The sequence below is a fragment of the Gossypium hirsutum genome, chromosome D06, assembly GCF_007990345.1.
Source record: "Gossypium hirsutum isolate 1008001.06 chromosome D06, Gossypium_hirsutum_v2.1, whole genome shotgun sequence".
Lineage (NCBI taxonomy): Eukaryota > Viridiplantae > Streptophyta > Magnoliopsida > Malvales > Malvaceae > Gossypium > Gossypium hirsutum.
The window spans coordinates 57,635,183-57,647,130 of record NC_053442.1 but is presented as its reverse complement, the minus strand read 5'-3'; the positions used below and the strand labels follow the sequence as shown (position 1 = coordinate 57,647,130).

Sequence of the window (11,948 nt, the reverse complement as noted above, 5' to 3'; positions counted from 1 at the left end):
ATAGTTTAATATCACATTAATAATTTCACCCTGAATTTCAGGATTTTCATTTGGATTTGATTTTTTTTCAAAATGAAAATATTGATGAAACATTAAACTATTGAAAAAGAGATACAGATAATTGTTTCATACAAAATTTTTTTTCCATATATTCGCAGGAGCATTATTATTATTATTATTATTATTATTATTATTATTAGTTCATACGGAAGTACCTTATTTATATAGAAAATTTTCACCCATTTAGGACGTGATCTATGTAAGGATATCGTCTAATATTGTCTAATGCATGATACATAATCTTATGCCTAATCTGTTTATTGCTCTAACCATTTGAAATTCCCTTTTTGGGTACAAAAGTTTGTCCATCCACATCTACTATTCACTACATGACACTGAAGGCTTACAAATAAAACCCAAGTGGTAAATAATAGATTAAAAAATAGCATTAAATTTCAATTTAAAATTTACAATAAGCTCAGCGAGACATAATATCCTTATCAGATAACAAATAGTACAAGACACTATCGACCATGTAAGAGAGACCTTCTCTTTATAGATACCGAAGCTAAGGGTTCCGATGATTTTTGTACCCTTCTCTATTATCTATAATTTTTATAAATATAATTTTACTTATTATTTAATATAATATTTTTTTGTTATTTTAAATGGGTCAAGTAGTAGTGGTGTTGAGATTTTGTCACGTGTTCTATGTATTTATTTATTAATTTTTTAAATACAACTGAAGGATTGTGAAGTTGAAACTTTCTATAATTAGTGTACTAAATAGTTATCGTTTTAATATTTTATTTAAAAACTTTGGATTTTATAATTATATAATAAAAAATAGATGTATATTTTTTATTTTTACTAATAAAATTATTATTTTGAATAAAAGTAGTTTTAACGATCTTTAAATATAATTCTAATAAAACTTGATTTATTAATTAATTTCGTAAGTGTCAAATAAAACACAATTGTGAAAATATATAATTAATTTTAGGTTATTTTCAATATCATTTCAGCTCCTATCAAAAGGAATAGAAGACAGAGTTTGATTGAAGTACATTACCTCAATTTGATGGCATGCCCTATTAGCCAAATAGTAGGATTTTCGTTGCTCAACTTCACGGAGTTTCCAATAAATGTCTCTTCAGGTTTCTATAATAGGAAAGGGCAAAGCAATAATGCATTAAACTGCAGATCAAGAATGGAAAGGATCCGATTTCAAAGTGAACACAAACCAGCATATATGACGATGACGATGATGAGATCAACACGTAAACTTCCTTATGCTAAAAATAATATGTTATAATGTTGCACTGAGTTGTCTTTGAACCAACCCCACTCACTCGAAATCAAACAGGTTTTAGGGTTTTCTTTTTCTCTCTCTGTTGGAAACTCGTACACTGCATGTTGCAAGTAAACATCCATTTGAAAAAAGAAACAAAAAAAAAAAAAAAACAGATAATGATACCTTTTCTTTTCCCCGAGTAAGTTGGTGCATATCAATAGTGAAATGCGTTGTTGCCCACTTTCCCTGTTGGGGGATGGGATGGGCCATTTTGTCGTCCCTCGTTTTTGTGGCATATGCGATTAGTTTGCGTTTACCAGAAGAATTTTCATGCCAACTCCCTCAGGCTTATATATGACTCTGATTATTCCCTGCGCTTTGTTTGTTTCTCTTTAGTCATTTTCGGACGTAAATCAAAGCCTTTGATGCACTAATCTAGATGTTGAACTACCCAAAAATTTAGCTTCTTTTTTTTCCCCTTATTTATCATTTGTGAAGAAGTAAGCAACCCCCTGTTGTTTTTTATGAGATTGGATATCTCAGCATTGGAGAATCTCAAGTTCTGAGTCCATTGTGATCAATGCCGACTCGATTAGTGATCAATATAAGGAGGAACAGAGATCGTGGATGTGTATTATAAGGAGATAAAAGGGACAGTCCTTGCTGACCTTTGCAATTTTAATACATTGGTTCTTTTCCAATCAGTTATATCAGTACTAATTATATTTTGGGCTAAATTATAAACTAAAAAAAGTTAAAAATTACAATATGCTGTAAGGTATTGTACTTTTATTTTAAAAAATTTAATCTCTCTACTTTCCGAGTTTAAAAATTCAAGTCTAGTTGCTACCGTTAAAATTCTTCTATTAAGTTCGTTGGTTTCACGTTTTAAAATTAAAAAAAAATACTCGTTTAGTATTCATGTGACAAAAAATGACATTTGTAATGGGCCTAAATTTAACAAAAAATTTTAATGATGTTAACGGTTCTTAAATTCATTTAACCTTTGTAATTAGAATCAAATATTTAGGCTAACTAATGATATTGTAAAAGTTAAGTTATCGAATTATGTCAATATTTGAATTATAGAGATTAAATTTCAAATTTGAGCATAGTATAGGGACCAAAATTAAAATTTCACCATTGTTATGAAATCTTTAACAAAATAGAGGGAAAAATTGAAAATTAGCCATTATGTTATGATATATATATATATATAAAGACTTGGACATGTGTCATGTAAGGAATGCCTTAAATTATAAAAGTTGAGGTACCAAATTATATAAAAAGTTAAAGTATAGAGATTAAATTTTAAGATGGTATAGGGACCAGAACTAAAATTTGACCATTGTTATATAATTTCACTGTATTAGAAAGGATTTTTTAAGAACAATTTATGTCCTTTTTAACTGAAATATTGAAGGATAATAACTATTTGAACTAAGCATAAATCCTATAATATGAACCCTAAGTAGAAAAACCATTTGATACACTAAAGTGACATGTCTTTTTTTTTTATGCAATGCGTAGTTCTACTCATAACTTTTTCAATCCTTAAATAGAAAAAAATGCGCTTAAGTGCATTTTAATTATATATGCTATAATGTGAGATTTCATGAATAGCTTAAAGTTTGGTGCTTGAAAAATAACTTGATTCGGTTAACTCTCTTACTATGTTGAATGAATTGGTTTTTACCAATTAATGATGTATTCTCACATGTGTATGTGTCAATTGAAGTGCTTGGCATTATAGGACATAATTTGGATAGTTTTGTGCATATATGTAATGTGACAAATTAGTAATGTTATGTTTTATTACTTTGTTTTATGAAAGTACCCCTAAGCCCTGTTGCTCAGCGTATGGTTTGTTTTCTTCGTGTGCAAGTATAGGTAATCCTCAGGAATTCGATAAATAGATCTAGCATCCAAGAAACAATTCCATGGCACATAGTCTAACGTCTCGACGTCAACCTAGAGTTTTGAAACCTTTAGGTCCTATTTCGACTTAGGGTTTGTAAAAGAGTTTTCGTAAGCTCGTATAAGACTTGAAAACGATTATGTATTTTTCCATACGTATGTGTTACTTATATATGAATGTTTAATGGGTTTTAATTAAATGTAAATTGATTGTAGTTGCTACAGAAATGAATGTGGCACCTTGTAGCTCAAACCCGACGATCGGATCGGGTTATGAGGTGTTACACTTACCTAAATCCTAAGTAAAAGATGGACTCTGTGTGTGTGTGGCTCATATACTTTTATGTATTGATAGCTTGAATTCAATTGATAATAGAGCCGAAAGTTAGTACATTGGGTATAGGACTTCTGCATGACATAACTTTACTTACAATAATGAAATTTATAGCTCAATAAAGGGTAAATGATATCCTCTCATCGGTATCACATGATAGTTGAGAAGTGACATGGTTACGGGTCATTTGTCCTAAAGATGAATGATTTAATTACTATTTGGTAGTAATTAATTTTTCATAAAAGAAATTGTAATGGTTACTATGAAATAAAATAGGATCATAGTGGGAGAATGAATTTATCCCAAAGAGATTAAGGGTGTTTTATGAAGGTAACATACGACAAGGTCATTGGACAAGCACTTGATAAAGTAGCTTTCTTAATGGTATATGATAAGGAAAGCTCAATCATGGTACTTTAGTGAAATGACTCCGTGACAAAATAATGTGGTAATTAGTAGACGAAGAATCTAAAATTAATTACAAATTATTTGAGCCATAATTATATATATCCATTTGGTCCCTCAGCTTGGTATAACCTTAATAGTTTTCATTAATCGACGATATGGAAAAAGTGAAAAAGTGAAACAATTGAATTAGTTTAATTAATTGAATGAATCAATAATATTTTAGGCATAGGGAAAATATTTATTAGGCTGAAAAAATTGTATGAGTTAATTTAAAGGCTAAATAACATGTTTAATTGACCTGATAAATGACAAGGCCCAAAGGGGCCCAATTTAATAGGGATGGGTGACAAACCCTAGTTCCAAAGAGGGCTTGTCATTGCTCCCACCTTATACATTCCTAGTAGGAGTCGATTTTTCATATTAAAATATTATTATTTAATCACACTTTGGTCAATTTAAATTCTTGTTATTTTCTCTATAAATTGAGGCTAAGGACTAGGTAAAAAACATACTTAATAGGCGTCGATATTTTGTAAAAATATAAAGAAGTTATTTTCCCAAATAAATTATATCTTTTGACAGAGTTCGTTCTTCGATTTTTAGTTCTTAAAGTTTCACTAAAGTGTTCATCGTTTTACAAATAGAGCTTACACTTTAACTAACTAAGGTCGAGAATAGCGGATAAAATCGAATGGTCAAAAGTCGGAAAAACTTAATCCACCTAATCCAAAAACACAGATGCTATTCAAGTAAAAATAATTATTACTATCTAAAGTGTGCGTGAGAATGAAGTGCTAAAATCGTTCCCTCCTATCTAAAGTTTGAATTGGGCATTTTGCTATTAATGCCTTGGTAAAACTACCATTTAAACCCCTCACATGTTTCTAAGTATAAGTTATTCACTTAACACATTTGACTTCCTCGTAAAATAGTTCATACCTCAATTTCTAAATTCTTAATTTCAACTAGTTTTATGACTTTTAATAATGGAAATTCAATTATACAGAGTCATAAAATTAACTTGATTTCCCATTCTCGATTTAACTTCCTAGAATGACTCAAATTCTCAATTTCAGGCATTTTGTGAAATTTCTGATAACGAAAATTTTTGGATCATTAGAATAAATTTGCAATACAGAATAATTTTTTTAAAATAAAAAAATATTTAATAATATTGAAAATTATTATTTTTGAATTATTATTTTAATATTTCTAAAAGATAAAAATAAAAATTATTATAAATATAATAATATTTGGTTCGATTCAAATTAAATTCTACTTAAAAATCATGTTACTCATAAGTGAGCTATGTTTTAAAAGTTGACTTACACTTTTCAAAAGGGAAAAATAATTTCAAAATAAGAAAAATATTATTTTCAGTTAATTAGTAAGTTATTTTTTGTTGATGAAACTACTTTTCACAAAAAAAAACATAATAATTTTTTCTTTTGAAGGGTAACAAGTACAATACAAACAAAGTACAAACAAAAATCTATGTCAAAGTAACACCAAGTATCAAACTAGTACAAATAGACTGTCCGAGTAACCACAAAGTAGAATCATACCATTACATCACAAATGAACAAAGAATTGGTAAAATCCAAACTAGGGCGAACAAATTGGATTAACTAGACTAAGACCCACACATGGCAACCGTACATGATGGACTTGGAGACCCACACATATAATTGCACATGGTAAGTCTCAAACCTAGGTACTGAACCAAGGCCTCATTGGTAAATGCTACAAAAGTTTTTGTAAATAATTTTTCATGAAATAAATGCATCTAAAGTAAATCCCTTCGTTTATGGTCTCAACTATACTTTTGTTGATACATTGTAAAATGAAGAAGACAAAGAGGAGGAAGTGGCGATGTTAAAGATGCTGGTTCACCTAGTAAGGTGGATAGCCGAAAAGATACAAGAGGATAGGTTGAGAATCGGGGAGGGGGGCTAAGGTGAAAGAGTATTCTAAGGTTGCTAGAGCGGCCAAAAGATCCCTTCCTTATTGTTTGAGAGAGTATTGATAGTGGAGGTCCTCTTGTTTACTGATGTGGTGTGGCAGGCCATTGATGAGGGGTTGCCATTAAAAAGTACGTGCAGGACATGTTGTGCAAGATGTGCACTATGAGCCTCATTTTGTTATAACAATATGAGATTGTTACTTTCAGATGGGGTTCAGTGGTCATTAGAGGCATGTTCTCACTTGAGGAGTGTTCATATAAAGAAAACGGGTGCTTGTCAAAGATACTTGCTAAGTGGGTGGATAGTTCCTAGAGACGGGTGGTTTAGGTTCTCAAAGAGGGAACGAATGGTCTAGGTTGCATGCTACGATCGAGAGATCCAGGACGGCTAGTCACTAAGGTGCCTGAGTGGAATCAGAGAGTTGACTATGGTTGCTTCTGAAATAGTCTATCATGCCGGCATGTGTTAAAGTCTAAAAAAGATATAAAAAATCTATTTTCTTCCATGCAATTTAAAAGTAGGAAAAAAAAGTGAGGTTGGAGGTTTATCCAAATGTGACATGAAAAAAGTAAGATGATTGCGTTACTTTAGTTGCTTGGGCCTAGAAGTTAAATGGTGGGAAGGATAGTCCCTTCAAACTATCAAATTGGGCCATAATTAACATAAATCCAGCTTGAAGAACTTGCTGGAATCAAAACGGACACATCGGATGCTCCATTTCTTTTTCTTTTTCTCTTTTTTTTTTCTTTTCATTAAAAAAAGGGTTAATTTTAGTTTTAGTTTTTTATTATTAAATTTGAGATTTAAACTTTATACTTCTATTTCTAACTGGTCATTTTATTTTTATAATATTATTTAATTTTAGCTTGTTCAGGTGGAGGAGTTGTTCAAGTAAAACTCTCTGAATAATGTCGATTTTAAATAAAAGATAAATTTAATTAAGAAGTTGAAGTTGACTGCAAAATAAAACAAAAACAATTGTTAAAAGATTGCAAAAATTTTTTTTTTTTGTTTATTTATTATAATTATCATTAAAAATAATATATGTTGATTAAATTAGACCATCGAAATTTTTTTGAATTTGTTAAATTACTATTTTTAAAAATAAACATATTTTCCTTAAAAAAAGTAAATAAACATATTTAATAATAATAATATATATATATATATATGGATGTTGAAATTGAATATTGAAAATCGTTCTTTATAAGAATAACTCAAAAATTCATAATAAATTTAGGGTTAAAATATGTTTTAAATTTTTGTACTATTTTTTAATATTTGAATTTTTAGATTTTAAAATTTAAATTTAATGTTAATATTGATAAATTTATTTTATTAAATTAAATAGTAGCCATGTAAAAAAATAATATTGTAATAAGCTTAAATTTAATAGAATAAATTTAACAAGATTAATAAATTTAAATAAAAATAAATAAAAAATACTAAACTCCTTGATGAGTCTTATTCAGCCATTGACCATGACCATTATCATCATGAAGAAGATGATGTAAGAGCAATGGATGATAGGATTCAGAAAATGTCAAGAATCTCGAGGATGGAACGGTTGCAGAGGGGACAACTCCCTCGATTCAACCACACTTCCCTCGAACACACCCTGCAAAAAGTGTGCCCACATGGGATAAAAGCCGCACCTTTCTTCCTCCCCATGCACACGCAGCATATCCTATCACTCCCCATTTCCATCCTCCTCCCTTTTTCTTCCTCCTCCTCACCTCCGCCGCCGTCCGCCTCCTCCAACAGCCTCATCAACGATACCCTTAGCGGCGTCCCTGGTGTTCTCCCCCCACCCACATTACTTGTCGGCGACCCCGATGCCCGATAATGTCGCTCGGCTGCTAAAGCAGCGGCTAGGTTCATGCCTGTCGGAACCGGAGCCGGGTTGACGCAACCTGGATCCGCTGCTGCTACTCGTTCTTCCTCTTCTTCTATTTCAGCTTCATCTTCGTCTCTGAGGCTCATGGTCGTTGACCCGAATCCCCATTTAGACCCACCACAACAACCCATCACTTTAAATCCCAGCCGTTCTTTGAAACTCCTCCTCCTCCTCCTCCTCCTCCTTTCCCCTTCCATTGTTCTTCCTTCCCTCTCTCCCTGCAATATCACACTAAGTTAACTTGGCAAAGAAAACCCAGAAAGCAACTAGCTAGAAAAATGGTAAAGCAAGTCCCATGAGTTCATTACTTGAAACAAACAATTAAGAGAATCTTACCTCTTTCCCTTGATTTGCACTTGTGAAAATGACTGAACCAAACTAAATGAGTTGTTGAAAAAAAGGAAGTGCCTTTTGTAGAATTTATTGAGAAAGGCTTTCCCTTTCAAGTTTTCATAAGGACGAACAAAGACAAAACAGAAGAAGAAGAAGAAGAAGATAAACATACAAACAAACAAATAAAGGGTGTAAATAAGGAAGGGGTTTGGACTTTTGAGGTTCCTTATTGATGGAGCAAAGCACAGCCACTTTGAGGGTGTTTTAATGCAAGTTTGGATTTGTTATTAGTTTTAATGGGTAGCCATAGGGTTTTCTTTTTTTTTCATATCTTGTCATTCTTGTTCTATATGTTTAATGAAAATTCCCAAACTTAAGAAGTATATTACTATTATTATTAGGATAGGATTAAACAAAAAACAAAATCATTAATACGTAAGAACTTCATGCGTACAAGTAAGTGGAATGTGATTCTTAAAATTGGTATTATGTTAATGGTGAATAAAAAAGAATATTCTCTTCTATGAAGATAACATTTCCCCAACAAACAAGGAAAAGTGAAATATTTATGAAACCAAAAACCAATCATAATTATGTGGATAGAAATATGTATTACCATATATGCATAAACATGGTTGCTTCATTTAATTGTGTCATTAAAGCCAAAGCCTTAATTTGCGTCCAAATGAGCTGTGCTGCTTCAGTGGTCCTTCTTTCCGGTGAGATTCCAAGTTCATCATTAACCAAAACATTGATTAGAATTTTTGTTATAAATTTCAATTTCTTGTCCCCATTTCTCAAATCTCTACACACAATTCAGCTAAGGCCCTTTTTTAAAAAAAAAATTGATAATTCATGTTGTATAACATTTTTATTTTATTGTCAGAATTGTTTTAAGGTGTTCGACAGGTTCATAAATTATATTATATAGAAATTGATGCTATGCTATGTTTGTATGAATTTTTTTATTCCATTTCTATATTAGTGATACGAGTTAATCTGTCATTAATTCAGTTGATTAATAATAAAAATACTCATATTTTATAAAGAAAATTGTATTATTGAAAAGATGTAAAAAAAATTACAGATAATAAAATTTAAACTCAAGCCTTTATAGTTTTCAATAATTGTATTTTACCATTCCTTTATAAATATATTTGTTACATTTCTCACGCAAATGATAGCCATAATCTATTATGGAGGTCTATATCCTAGGAGTCAAATTGTATTTAGTCATATTTACTTGAAAAATGGGCAAATTAATCCATGTACAATAAATTAAAGAGCAAACAAATTTTTGTTAAAAAGATCATCCATTTTTACTATAAAACAGCTGGTGTGACTGATGAAATTACTATATAGTTACATATAACATGTCACGTGTACTTCATGTTATCACACAATGATTAATTTTAAATAATAAAAATGAATGAAATTTTTAACAAAAGGACCAATTTACTTTTTGATCTAACATATAATGATTAGTTTACTCAATTTTTTAAATAAAACCAAATCTTTTAAAGAATCCAAATGATAAACTTACCAGGTATAAGTCAATTAAAACAAACTATTGGTCCATCAAGTTCAAATCAACAACGTAGCTAGCCTCCATATGTACGCCACTAAAACAAATGGCATCTCTATTTTCCCTTTCCCTCACCAAAAATCCTACCTCAGATTTGGCCCACAACCAGAGACTAATGGAATTTTAAATACCCTCATGCTGCACACGTTCAGTCAGTCCATGCCACCAAAAGTAAAAGGGTCCCCTCAATCCCAATTTTTGTGTTCTTCCCTTCACATGACAAATACACATATCGAGTCAAGACAGGCTAAAGAAAAAAAGTCAAGCAAGCATGAATTTCATTTGTCTTTCATATGTAAATCTCATCATGCTGATGTGTTTGCATCATAAGAGAGTTAACTCTTTGTCTAGGGGAATATTTGATTGTTCAATCTAAGAATGAATTCTCTAATATTTTGATTGGCATTTACCATCGATATTGCTGCTGCAGAATGCATGTGATTAGTTAAAGAATAGAGACATCTTCTGCTTTCACAGGATTTTTACACGGAATCAATGAAGCTATAAGCTGGAACTTTCCTGATACCTGCTTCTACAATGGCTTTCCTCAAGTCAGCTGCACGATCCCATCTCTCCTTGTCGGCATTTATGGTAGACAATGCTAAATATAGTCCGCAATGTCGTGGCTGCAACTCAAGCAACCTTCTCTCCACTTCATTTCCAAGTTCAATGGCACCATGAATCTTACAAGCACCTAAAAGAGCCCCCAAAACCGAAGCATCAGGTTGAAATGGCATAGTGTTTACAAACTCAGTCGCTTGAGTCAAAAGGCCTGCTCTGCCTAAAAGATCTACCATACACCCGTAGTGTTCCATTATTGGCACAATGCCATATTGGCACCGCATTGATTGAAAGAATTGTGAACCCAACTGCACTCTCTTAGTGCGAGCACATGCTGTAAGGACAGCAACAAATGTGACCTCATTCGGACACATTCCGTCCACTTTCATCTTCTCAAACAAGTCCAAAGCCTCCTTTTCTCTACCATTACATGCAAAAGAAGAGATCATTGCATTCCAAGTGCAAACCTCTCTATCCAACATTTGATTAAAAACTCTAAAGGCAAACTCTAGATGACCTCTTTTTCCATAAAAATCAATCAATGCCGTGCCCATGAAAACAGTCATAACGCCCTCGTTTCTGAAAATATACCCATGTTTCTGCCTCCCTTGGTAAAACCCACTTTGCTCTTCTAAATTAGCACAACAAGAGAGCACGTTAACATAAGTAGCCTCACTCCGTTTAACCGAAAATTCTATCATTTTCTCAAAAACCCAAATAGCCTTTGCAAACTGTTTGCTCCTTACGAAACCATTAATAACACTTGTCCAAGACATCACATCCTTTCACTCATGCGGTCAAAGAAGAAAAGAGCAGAACCCATATCACCATTTCTCCCAAAAGCATCAAGCATCACATTACATGCGACGATGCACGGGTTAAGAATTTCTTCGAACACTTTACGCACATTACTTAGGCTACCGAGTTTAGCATACAAACCAAGCAACGATGTTTGCACGAAGGAGTCAGTCAAGACGCCACGCTTTAGTGCTTGGGCATGGAGGGGGTGAGCAAGAGAGCGAGGCTAAGGATTGGGAGGTAGAGGCGGCTTTGAAAAGGGAAGTGAAAGTGTGGCCATTGGGGGGTGCCCGATGATGAAGCATGAAGGTGAAGAGTGTAAGGGAACAATGTGGGATTATGTTGAGATAGGCCCTTATTAAGGTGTTGTAAAGGAGGGTTGGTTTCCATTTGGAAACAGTATTGAAGAGGAGAGCGGTGTTGATTAGCAGGGAATGGATTTGCTTGATTTGGTTTGGACGTTCGATGAAACGTTGAAGGTGTTAAAGCAGATACTCAGGGTTCATGTGGCTTATTCGGGTTTCAGTGATGGCCCTTTCAGCTTTCTTCTAGACCATGGGCCTCATTATGGGGAGGCCTAGATCCAAATTAGAAAAAAAAAATTGCATAAAATAGAATAATCACTATGCTGAGAAATTAAGAGCTCATGATGGAACTTAGGATCACTGCAATGGTACAAGACTCGCCTAAAAGCATCCTCTTCCAATGTCCGTTGATACCTTTCAGATACAGATTCTCACATATTTATATGCGAGTAAAAAATAATGCTGTCATCTATAGAAAATAACGATTCTAACAAACCGTAAACGCCAACTTTACTCGATCTCTTCGCTTCATGTTAATAGCTAATTTAATAT

General features: G+C 32.5%; 1 protein-coding gene and 1 pseudogene across 1 annotated transcript; both read right to left on the bottom strand.

Annotated features, from left to right (window-relative positions):
- Positions 1-7,278: 7,278 nt before the first annotated feature.
- LOC107910062 (uncharacterized) lies at positions 7,279-8,496 on the bottom strand. The gene is made up of 2 exons (XM_016837806.2): positions 8,151-8,496; positions 7,279-8,032 (listed from the first exon to the last, which is right to left on the bottom strand). The coding sequence occupies exon 2, from the start codon at positions 8,009-8,011 to the stop codon at positions 7,451-7,453; it is 561 nt and encodes a 186-aa protein (XP_016693295.2). The 5' UTR covers positions 8,012-8,032; positions 8,151-8,496; the 3' UTR covers positions 7,279-7,450.
- Positions 8,497-9,696: 1,200 nt separating this feature from the next.
- LOC107910060 (putative pentatricopeptide repeat-containing protein At1g10330) lies at positions 9,697-11,714 on the bottom strand (annotated as a pseudogene).
- Positions 11,715-11,948: the final 234 nt, after the last annotated feature.

Coding starts and splice junctions, on each gene's coding strand:
- LOC107910062 (XM_016837806.2), bottom strand. CDS start 8,011: ATGGAAGGGGAAAGGAGGAGGAGGAGGAGGAGGAGGAGTTTCAAAGAA.